We start from the raw sequence: 12,555 nt of genomic DNA on the forward strand, positions 1-12,555 counted from the left end.
CTAATCAATAACCAGATCACTTACTCTGCCTAGACTAGTGGCAAAGGGACTTCGTGTGCAGATTTACTGATTTCTGTAGTGCCACCAGTTTCTAACAGGCCGCTTATCTCATGCAGGAGCCTATCCTGGTTTCAGAAAAGGATGTTCTGCCACCTATGCTAGGCCAGGGAAATATCAGTCACTCAACCAAATTGCAGAATTTCTTTATTTCTCTGACCAAGGAGATTGAAGGAACATTCCAGCCTCTCCTCTCCACATTTGCTACAGTGATACCGTAGACCAGTGTGCTGATAGCACTCATAAGGGTATATTCATCATAAGAACCCTTACTCAGTTCTTCATTGTCTCTTGCATTGGATTCAAGCAAGTCAGAGGTGTCAGACACCCTCCTGGCTTACCACCTTCATCATTGGAATCCTGGGTAAGCAACCCTATACCTTTCGGCTCTGATAACTATTCTACTGGAATACCCTCCTATCCTCTTCCAGACCCTCCGGACCACACCTTACTTCCAGAGAAACTGACCTATTTTAAGTTTGTAGAAAAAATGGATACTGAACTGGGCATCCATGACTGCAGACAAAAGACCCCAATCTGAGCTCTTGGGGCTGCTTCAAATACTGGATCTTCAAGCTGAACCAAAAGCCCTTCCAATTCACAACATTCTCAGTGCTCTACAAATCAGAATGAGAGACTCCCATTTGTCATCCCAACCACTAGGAATTTAAACCTCAAATTCAGAGTCCAACAATCAGGCCATTAGTGTCATCCAGCTGCCTCACCAGTCTGTAGTAGTTGACTCTGCCATGAAGAAAACGAAAAATATTTGCATTCACTCAAATTCCTCTGCTGGAAAATACCACAAGCTTCTAGATAACTGACAGAAAAGGTTTTCTTGGGAGTTTTTTTTGTGCTTTTTTTTTTTTCTTTAAGTGCAGTGTTGCTGCTTGCATTACCATGTAGAACTGATGGATGGTACAGTACACACATGATTGCCTTCAGAAGTTGAAGCCTTTCCTACCTACCATAGAGCAAGGCAATTACTATCCACAACCAATTCTAGACATTGAAGAGAGCTTTTTCCATCTTAACCGATCAGTATCCGAATCCTTTGAATCAGTTTCATGTACTTCATCCACCTCTCTTGGGGTTAGATATATGGCAGACTTAGAGTGAGTGCCATCTGTAAGGACATCCGCAAAACTGGTGCACCTCCCCTGCTTAGGTAACTGTCTTTTCTGTGAAATGCTCTGTGAGACGGTCCTCAGATTAAGAACCAGAATGTAGCAGGGCAGTCCTGAACTGCCCTCTCTAGAGTGACGCCACTTCTATCCATTCATGCAACTATTCTTCCACAGAAGGTCATATTGGTCTTTCAACAATACCAACTACCACCCTTTCCAGCCCAGCAGCCACTTCTGACCAGGCTTCATCAAAGAGAACATTGGCAATAGAAACCTAACCAGGACTTAGTCTTTGATCTCCAAGAACAATCCATTTCTGACTCTCCCAGTAGGAGGAAGAAATCAACTTTTTATGGAGGAGTCGCATCAGATCAAGGGCACCTGGTCCTTCAAATTCTACAGTCTGGGTACTGGTTGCATTTCTCCCAGCCTCCATCCCTCCCACATTGTTTGGTACTCCATTAGGGTCCATCTTATTTGCCACACCTTCAACTAGAAGTGCAATCACTTCTCCAGCAATGAGCAATAGAACCAGTTCCATCATCTCAGTATGCCCTGGGATTCTATTCCCAGTAACTCCTTATCCCTCCCCCCCCCCCCCAAAAAAAAAGGGGGGGCTGCAGTCCATTCTCAATTTAAGATGCTTGAACAAACACATACATACTCCAAGAGAAATTAAAAGGATTATGCCAAGGGAGCTCATATCTTTTATACAGAAGAACGGATGGGTGTGTACCTTGGATCTGAAGGATGCCTATGCTCATATTCTCATCCACCCTTCCCATTGATGCTGTCTCCGCTTTCAGTTGGATTCTTCTCACTTCCAGTAAAAAGTACTTCTGTTTTGCCTCTCGTCAGCCCCGGGGAGTCTCTACGAAATGCCTCACAGTAATAACTGATCTCTATCACCAAGGAATACAAGTCTTCCTGTATCCGGATGATTGGTTTATCACAGCAAACTCAAGGGACAAAGTAGTTTTCTGAGCTCAACCATAGCTTTGTTACAATGCTTAGGTTTTCTGATCAAAGTCGAGAAATCAGTTGAGCCCACTCAGTCTCAAATTCATCGAAGCTTGCATAAATTCGATACAAGAGAGAACATTCCTGCCTCCCAAGCAAACACTGATGCCGCTTATTCGCAATCTGCTCTCTTACTCATCTACAAGGTGGCTCCTAGTGGTTCTTGGATATATGGCAGTGGTCTTACAAGTGGTTCTGACCTGTCTTCACATCTACTACCTCCAATGAGGTCTGCGTTCCCAATGGGATCAATTAACACAACCTCTCTCGTCTATGGTGTAGATCATAACTATGAAACAAAGAGTTTGCACTCCTCTATGAAGTAGCTCTTGCAACAGATGCTGCCACCAAACTGGGAGGAGAGTGCATACCAGAATTCTTCAGATGCAAGGCCTCTACTATTCAAGAAAACAGCTATCAGATCAGCTTTCTAAAGTTGAAAGCAATCTATCAGCCTTGGCAAAGCATCTTGATTCAACTGACAACCAGGTCGTCATATTTTAGGTCATCAAGCAAAAGAGGGGGATCATGGTACCTCTGTCAAGCCCTAAAATCTGGCATTGGACAAAGACAAATCAGGCTGCCCTTTAGGCCATGCATCTCCAACACACAAATCACTGAGCAGAATGTTTCAACCACTTAAGTGGTCTGTACAGCAGTCAGTGGCCAACAAACCTTAGCTTATGGGATCTACCAACAGTGTTGCTGTTCACCTCATAGCAAAAAACAAAACTCAATTTTGCCTAGTTGTCTCAACCTACCATGGTTAAAAGGGGAGGTGAGGGGAGCCTAAGAGGTGGTGAGAGGCTTCAAGTGAGCGTGAGTCCGGAGAGCCTTACTCTGTAACATCCTTCGAAACCCCTGGCAGAGCTCGAGAGACCTAGCCAGCCTGTGGAGAGGGAAGGAGGCGGGACCAGGCGACATGAGCGGCGTGAGGGAAGCCCGTGCCCTATAAGATCAAAGGGCAAGCGGCGCCCCGCCGTTGCGGCGCGCTGCCTAAGCCGCACGCTCCAAAGGGGCGCGCGGCTTTGACCGGCTTAGACCAGAGAAGGCCGGGAGGCAGCTCTCTACGCTCAATTGTCCCCTACACCACCCCAAGGAATTATGGAATAATTGCAGTTATTGTGTGGAATGTGCAGCTTGTTGGTGTACCAGATTGTTTAGTTTCTGATGCCGCACACGAAGCGTAAGGGCAAAGTTAGGCAAGAACCCTCAACCCTTGCCAGACCGAGCCCCAAACAAACAACGCTGACAACATTCTACCCAACTACGGAGACTTTGACCCCAGAGAATCCCGCTACAGATCCGGTAGGTGAGCAAACCTCAGTTCTGTTGGGAGAAGTGACTCTCAGTCCCGGGGCCCCAATTACACCTATATCACCTGCCAGTGCCACAAATGTCACTGCAACAGACTTGGTAGAGGAACGGTATTCGTTTCTTCAATCGAGTCCGATTGAGGGGGGCAGGGACATGAAAGTTCCGCTAGTAAGAGGGGAAAAGGAAACTCCCCCTTTGGAGCAGGAGGTATTTCATGTCTGAGGTAGATCCGTCAAGAGATCTGAAACACCTGGAGGAAGTCCCCAATCCATTTCGTGGACTGCATCCAACCAGAATTTGGCAAACCCCCAGGAATTAATATCTATACCAGTAATAGAAAAGGGTACAGTGACTATGGAAATGTTATGGCAATCGATTAATATGCTTCAAAATAATATAACGAAATTAAATGGGAATATCAAGGATATGCAAGATGTCCTGCTAAATATAAATCCATTGGTTACAAATTATGGGGTTACTTTAAAAAAAGTTGAAGATGAAATTAGTACTGTTAAGAAAGTGCAATCGTCTATTATTCAGGGCGAAATGTTAATTACAAAGAAAGTTGAAAATTTGGAAAACCAAATTAGATACTCTAACCTGAGAATGGTGAACTTCCCTAAATGTAAAATGGTCTCATTAAAAGAACAGCTGAAAAATTATTTTTCAGAGATATTACAAATATCCTCAGATAACTTTCCAGCAGTTCTAAATGTTTATTTCATAAATAAAGATAGAGTTAAAACATCCTCCCCAGATGTACAGGAAATAACATTGAATGTAACCGATCTGATTGAGACATCATATAGTTCCCAGGTAGAGGAAAGAGGGACTCTATTAGTAAAGTTTGCTTTATCATCAGATAGAGACAAAATACTTAAATTATTTGTTAAAAAGATCCTCCCTCTACCTGGGACAAAAAATATGGGTCTACCCTGATGTCTCAAAAGACACACAGCAGAGGTGCAAAAAGTTTATAACATTAGCAAATATGGCAAGAACATATAATATTCAAATAATGGTCAGATTTCCATGCAAATGTATCATGTATAAAGAGGGTAAAAAATGTTTATTACGACCCAGAACATTTGGAAAAATTTTTGGAGGAATGCAAGAAACCAAAGGAGGATAGTACTTCATAATGTTACTCCAGGTAAATTGGTAAATAAGAGAGATATACTCTGTAATCTGCAATTTATGTATTATTGATTATAGTTTATTACTCTTTTTGCTAAATTAGGCTCCTCAAATATTGTTTTGTAACAGGAAATAGGGTCAAACAAGATGTTTTCTTCTTTTTATTTTTATTTGAATATAAATTTACGTGAAGACCCTGATCCTATAAAATGTTCAATTAGAATATTGAATATATGTACGTTTTGAATTTTTGTTGCATGATTGTAAAAAATTCATAAATAAATAATAAAAAAAAAAAAGGGGGGGAGGTGAAAGAAGCTATTTTAGCCAAAAGATCTTCATTCAAAAATTGGAAGAAGGATCCAACAGAAGAAAATAGGATAAAGCATAAACATTGGCAAGTTAAATGTAAGACATTGATAAGACAGGCTAAGAGAGAATTTGAAAAGAAGTTGGCTGTAGAGGCAAAAACTCACAGTAAAAACTTTTTAAAATATATCCGAAGCAGAAAGCCTGTGAGGGAGTCAGTTGGACCGTTAGATGATCGAGGGGTTAAAGGTGCACTTAGAGAAGATAAGGCCATCGCGGAAAGATTAAATGATTTCTTTGCTTCGGTATTTACTGAAGAGGATGTTGGGAAGGTACCCGTAATGGAGAAGGTTTTCATGGGTAATGATTCAGATGGACTGAATCAAATCACGGTGAACCTAGAAGATGTGGTAGGCCTGATTGACAAACTGAAAAGTAGTAAATCACCTGGACCGGATGGTATACACCCCAGAGTTCTGAAGAAACTAAAAAATGAAATTTCAGACCTATTAGTAAAAATTTGTAACCTATCATTAAAATCATCCATTGTACCTGAAGACTGGAGGATAGCAAATGTAACCCCAATATTTAAAAAGGGCTCCAGGGGCCATCTGGGAAACTACAGACCGGTTAGCCTGACTTCAGTGCCAGGAAAAATAGTGGAAAGTGTTCTACACATCAAAATCACAGAACATATAGAAAGACATGGTTTAATGGAACAAAGTCAGCATGGCTTTACCCAGGGCAAGTCTTGCCTCACAAATCTGCTTCACTTTTTTGAAGGAGTTAATAAACATGTGGATAAAGGTGAACCGGTAGATATAGTATACTTGGATTTTCAGAAGGCGTTTGACAAAGTTCCTCATGAGAGGCTTCTAGGAAAAGTAAAAAGTCATGGGATAGGTGGCGATGTCCTTTCGTGGATTGCAAACTGGCTAAAAGACAGGAAACAGAGAGTAGGATTAAATGGGCAATTTTCTCAGTGGACGAGAGTGGACAGTAGAGTGCCTCAGGGATCTGTATTGGGACCCTTACTGTTCAATATATTTATAAATGATCTGGAAAGAAATACGAGTGAGATAATCAAATTTGCAGATGACACAAAATTGTTCAGAGTAGTTAAATCACAAGCAGATTGTGATAACTTGCAGGAAGACCTTGTGAGACTGGAAAATTGGGCATCCAAATAGCAGATGAAATTTAATGTGGATAAGTGCAAGGTGATGCATATAGGGAAAAATAACCCATGCTATAATTACACAATGTTGGGTTCCATATTAGGTGCTACAACCCAAGAAAGAGATCTAGGTGTCATAGTGGATAACACATTGAAATCGTCGGTGCAGTGTGCTGCGGCAGTCAAAAAAGCAAACAGAATGTTGGGAATTATTAGAAAAGGAATGGTGAATAAAACGGAAAATGTCATAATACCTCTGTATCGCTCCATGGTGAAGACCGCACCTTGAATACTGTGTACAATTCTGGTCGCCGCATCTCAAAAAAGATATAATTGCGATGGAGAAGGTACAGAGAAGGGCTACCAAAATGATAAGGGGAATGGAACAACTCCCCTATGAGGAAAGACTTAAGAGGTTAGGACTTTTCATCTTGGAGAAGAGACGACTGAGGGGGGATATGATAGAGGTGTTTAAAATCATGAGAGGTCTAGAACGGGTAGATGTGAATCTGTTTTTTACTCTTTCGGATAGTAGAAAGACTAGGGGGCACTCCATGAAGTTAGCATGGGGCACATTTAAAACTAATCAGAGAGTTCTTTTTTACTCAACGCACAATTAAACTCTGGAATTTGTTGCCAGAGAATGTGGTTAGTGCAGTTAGTATAGCTGTGTTTAAAAAAGGATTGGATAAGTTCTTGGAGAAGTCAGTTACCTGCTATTAATTGAATTGACTTAGAAAATAGCCACTGCTATTACTAGCAACGGTAAAATGGAATAGACTTAGTTTTTGGGCACTTGCCAGGTTCTTATGGCCTGGATTGGCCACTGTTGGAAACAGGATGCTGGGCTTGATGGACCCTTGGTCTGACCCAGTATGGCATGTTCTTATGTTCTTAATCGACTGCAAACCGGAAATCTGCGCTATCACAGAAACCTGGCTCAAGGATTCTGACATTGTCATTCTCAATCAGCTCCCCACGCACTCATACAATAATCTTCACCATGCCGAGACCCAAGAAAAGAGGCAGGGGCCTCCTCCTAGCAGTTAAAAGCATATAAAACTCATCATACCTGTGAACATTGACACACACACACCCCCCCTCCCCGATTTGTGATTGGTCTGTACATATCCCCTGGAACTACAAATCTGCCTTGTCTACTCCCCTCCTGGCCTTCTAGAATTCAACCCCTCCCCTCTCATTGAATTCATTTCTGATAACATCAACGTCTAAGCCCCAGCCATCAATTTGGGAGACTACAACCTCCATGTAGACTCCTTCCCCATTTCATCGTCCTGTGAAACCTTTCTTAACGCACTCCATGCCATAGGCTTTAAACAAATCATATCTTCCCCCATCCATAAAGCTGGGCACACCTTAGATCTTATTTTTATTAACTCCTGTATCCATATTTCTCTGCAGCCTTCGGTTCTGGCTTCCTTACCTGCTTCCCTCTCTCCTGTTTGTTCAGTAGAAGGTATTGCGGTGTTGGTCTGCTGCTGGCTCTTCATGGAGCCAGCAACCCTAACATGCTCTGCCATGTGGCTGCTGAACCTGTGGTCATTCCCCTCCACCCAAATCCTGTGCACTTTGAGCCAGACCTCACTGCCTGTGCATCGATCGCCATGATTCTTTCCTGCAGAACTTTTTTTTTTTATTATTAAATGCAGGCTAGCCCAGGCAGAACTCTAGGGCTTTCTCTGCCTGGGCTAGCCTGCATTTGGGGATATCTTGGGATGATTCCTATGGGTTCCTGGTGAGTGAACAGGTTTCCCCAAATCCAGTGAAAGGAATCCTGGCAGGTTGACCACTTGGAGGCCTCCATTTTGATTCAGGCTGGAAATTTATTCTGGGCCCGTAGCCATTTGTGAACTGGGTTGGCACTGTGAAGACTGTCACAAGGCCACCTCTTTTCCATTTTCTCCTGAGTTTATTAATGTATCAATCAGGCTTTCCAGAGCTGCTCAAGTGCTATTTTGAAGGTATGACAGTCTGCCCTTTCTTCCCAGGAATGTGATCCTTCATCAGAGAATCCAATCAACACCTCCATTAGAATACTAACTACTAGAGATGTGCATTCGTTTTTGCCGAATTGGAAAATTTCAACAAAATTGTCCAATTCGGCATGTTTTGGGGAGCCTGAAAAACGATCGGGATTTTCCCGTTTTTCGCAAAAAATCGTTTTTCAGGTTAGCGCACACTAACAAAGTAACAAAATCTAATGGCTTTTATTAGCGCATACTAACTCCCGTTAGTGCTCGCTAACCCGAAAAACTGATTTTTCGCAGAAGAAAAATCTCGAACCGCAAAAAACGACATTTCCAGCGGCAGCCGAAGAACAACACGAACAAAAAACGATTCACATTTCTAGTAACTACTAGGGAATACTTTCTCTGTCTAACCTTAGTATTTAAATAGCAATGGAGCTCTTTACATCTTGTCTTATCCAGAAATGAGTGCAGAAATCAAGTGCCTAATGGTCTGTGGCATCCATAAAAATTGATTTATCTACCAGTTTTCATTAAATGAAAAAACAAAACTCTCCAGACTTTAGAGAACTAGTCATAAAGCGGTACTGAAGAATTTTATTCTGTGTCATAGCAGTGCATTGTTGCTTGAGTCTGACTTACAAATGGTCGGTGGGGATGCAGAGAGAGGGTAGTTAATTCAATTTCACAATATTGTAAAAAGTTGACTTTTTTTTCTGCTTTCATATTTTTACATAGGTTGCAAAATCAAAGCACTAAGAGCCAAGACAAACACTTACATTAAGACACCTGTCCGTGGAGAAGAACCAGTTTTTGTCGTCACTGGACGGAAAGAGGATGTAGCCATGGCCAAACGAGAGATTCTGTCAGCTGCTGAACATTTCTCCATGATCAGAGCATCTCGCAACAAAAATGGTCCTACTCTTGGGAATACACCTTGCACACCCAACCTGCCGGGTCAGACCACTGTTCAGGTCAGGGTGCCTTACCGTGTGGTTGGACTAGTGGTTGGACCTAAGGGAGCTACCATCAAACGTATCCAGCAGCAGACACATACATACATAGTAACTCCTAGCAGAGACAAGGAACCAGTCTTTGAGGTGACAGGAATGCCTGAAAATGTAGATCGAGCTCGTGAAGAAATAGAAATGCATATCGCTATGCGCACTGGAAACTACATTGAGCTTAATGAAGAAAATGATTTCCATTACAATGGTACAGATGTAAGCTTCGAAGTTGGTAACCTTGCTTCTGTTTGGCTGAGCACTAATCCAACAGCTCCTGGTCGCACGAGAATGATTTCCAATTATCGAAATGATAGCTCTAGCTCTCTAGGAAGTGGTTCCACAGATTCTTTCTTTGGAAACAATAGATTGGCAGATTTCAGCCCAACAAGCCCATTTAGCACAGGAAACTTCTGGTTTGGAGACACAATGCAATCTTTAGGATCAGAAGATTTGGTGGTTGATCCCCCTGCCTTCGACTCCTTACCAGGACCTTCCCAAGCCATCTGGGCACCATTTGAACCAGCAAATCCACACTCTGGTTTTGGTGGCGATCCTGCAGCTAACGTGAAGTTTCAACGCAGAGGAAGTCTTTCACCAACGTTCCTTGAAAGTATGGAACATCCACTTGCCAGGAGGGTAAGAAGTGACCCACTTGGTATGAGCAATCAGGCTGGCCTTCCAATCTACATCCCTGCTTTTTCCAATGGTAGCAACAGCTACTCTTCTTCCAATGGCGGCTCCACCTCAAGTTCACCCCCAGAGTCGAGACGAAAGCATGACTGTGTCATATGTTTTGAAAATGAAGTCATTGCTGCCCTAGTTCCATGTGGCCACAACCTCTTCTGCATTGAATGTGCTAACGAGATCTGTGAAAGAGAAACACCAATGTGTCCTGTCTGCCAGACCGCTGTTACTCAGGCAATCCAAATCCATTCTTAGATCTGTGGACTCAAACTTTTAATGACATGGGTGTAATAGACCCCTCTTACTAAATTTCCTAACAAATTCTTATAACTGTTATTAGGCTTTCTTGGGATTAGGCTAAAGTTCATCCATTTATTTTCTAAAATGCTGCTACTATAACACTAAACCCTTGTTTTGGCCTCTGATCCACTTTGATTTGCTAAACACATCCAGTTTATAGTTTTGAGATTAAGGTTGAAAAAATTAATGCCTATAAACATAATTATGACTGTCATAAGAACTGCATTAGATGCTCTGTTAACGCTTTTATTGGAGACCTTGCTAGTTCTAACACAGAAAAATGTGTTGAGAAAGGGTTATGCCATTTTTGGTTTATCAAGATAACTTCCAGTGCTGCCTTGTTTCTGCTGCCAGTCCTGTAAAAGTTTATTTTCCTTTTTAACTTATAACAACTTTTGCCTAATTCTGCAGTATTTGTAGATTTCTTTCATTTAATTGTGTATGCTACCCACTGCTTTTCTTTAATGTAAGGGGGAAGAAATCTGCTAGCATGACTTCTCCTGTTTCAACAAGGGCATTGGGAAGTGTATATCTTTTGACTAATAAGGATGCTCACATTCCTTTCATTAGTCTAATGAAGCTACTCTTAAAATTTACTTTTTTTTTTTTTTTTTTTTTTTAGAACAAGTATGTATAGGACTTAATGTGAAGCAGTTTTTATGTTCAGTCCATCTTGCACATGAGAGAGAGAATTTATTTTAGCAATCATAGGGAAAGTGGGGACAGGGTAGCTGTGTGCCCTCCCAAAATTTTTCATAGCAGCTGTGACGACAGTCTGCAGTAACTTTTATTACATTTCAAAGCTTAAATGTCCGGTCACAAAGAATGATCTTTCTTCATCATGCTTCTTTTTTACTTTTGCAACCTGTGGGGATGCCTTTCTTGCTTTACTACATCTGGGCTCAGATCAAAAGTACAATAATGATTTCTTGATGGATTTTTTTCTACTAATTATTTTTTTGAAAACATTTTCCCGTGGCAAAAAAAAAACAGGTTTTTTTTGTCAGTATAACAACTTTAAATTCTATGTTTATTGAACCTAGTAAATATATAGAAATTTTATTTTTTATTTCCACTTGAAGAGTTACATTTCGTATAAAAGTTTACAAATAACGGTTTTTATTTTTTTTCAAGTATAAGAGTTGCCTTGATGGCATATTATGATGTAATGCATAACTTTAATGCTAATTGCTTGTAGAATAGTTAAATGTCAGTATTGAAACCTAATCTCTAGCTGCCGTCTTGTAGTATGAACGAATGTTCACAAAGCATGTATTTTGTATTGTATTGCATCGTACACTGCAACTAATAAGCCAAGGAATCGATTATACATTAGATGCGTGTACTATTTCTATAAACCACAAACTAAGAATGACAAACTATCAATATAGTTTAGTATTTGCTAATTTTACTACACTTTTGTTATGTATATGTAGAGAGGTCATAGGGATTATAAATTCAATTTGAGTAAAGTTTAAAAACCATATATTTTATGATAAAGGGCCTTTAACTTATGATGGCCAGAGCACTGATATATATTTGCTGTAAAGAGAATTATAAGAGTTTTATTTTTCTGATATTAAAAGTTCCTTAATAAAGACTTGTTTCCATTAACATGAATGTTTTCTGGTTGCTTTGTTTTAATGTTGGCCCTGACCCTTTGGGCCAGATGTAGTAGATTGCCCCCAACACACACAAAAATAGCAAAGTTTATTGTACATGATCTTTGGAGGGGGGGGGGGTATATATTTTTGTGTATATGTGGTGGAAGTTGAGTTGCCCTGTTAATTCTTTATTTTAGCCTATCCCCACACCTTAAGAAGTCAGATGAAAGAAAGCTGTACTATTCAGCATTTCGGAAGTACACACTGCAAGTAGTAATAGTTGTCCTGTATCAACCAAAATTACTGTTTATTATTATTGCTAATGTTCTTTCAAAGGTACATTCCATGCCTTAGAGAAGCCAATTTGGAGGCGTCACAAATTATATTGCAAACAATATCATCTGATTGCTTCATGTGACACATTAGTAAATGTGTGCTGCTTGAATCCACTGTGAGGTCATTTGTGACAGAGTAGAAAAACTGCTCCCAGGGAGCAAGATTAGAGAGACATAAGGGCAGTCACTTAAATCAGATTAAGTGATGCAGGCTGAGTTTTTTACTACTTTCTGCATGCACTTTTGAAGTACTATTGTACACAGAGGATGTACTTTTTCTTTTTAAATAGAATTGAAAATCAGTTTCTTAAATTCTAAGGGGCCAGTATAATAAGCAGCACTAAAGCTGCTGCGAGTTTCTGTCCGTGTTTTTCTCCATGCCAGCCTTAGGTAAGTAAGTATGTAATGTATTCAGTGTGGGAAAAGCGCTTGCAGAAACTCGCTTAGGATGCAGCTGGATTAGCTCTAATGCATGCAGATGAGGCAAATTAAC

General features: G+C 40.8%; 1 protein-coding gene across 1 annotated transcript in view; it reads left to right on the top strand.

Moving 5' to 3' along the window:
* Positions 1–11,733, top strand: part of MEX3C (mex-3 RNA binding family member C) — a 28,863-nt gene extending 17,130 nt beyond the window's left edge. The window contains exon 2 of the mRNA XM_029579972.1: positions 8,871–11,733. Within this exon, the coding sequence (XP_029435832.1) occupies positions 8,871–10,078 (1,208 nt within the window). The 3' untranslated portion in view covers positions 10,079–11,733. The remainder of the gene's footprint in view (positions 1–8,870) is intronic.
* Positions 11,734–12,555: the final 822 nt, after the last annotated feature.

The sequence above is a fragment of the Rhinatrema bivittatum genome, chromosome 1, assembly GCF_901001135.1.
Source record: "Rhinatrema bivittatum chromosome 1, aRhiBiv1.1, whole genome shotgun sequence".
NCBI lineage: Eukaryota > Metazoa > Chordata > Amphibia > Gymnophiona > Rhinatrematidae > Rhinatrema > Rhinatrema bivittatum.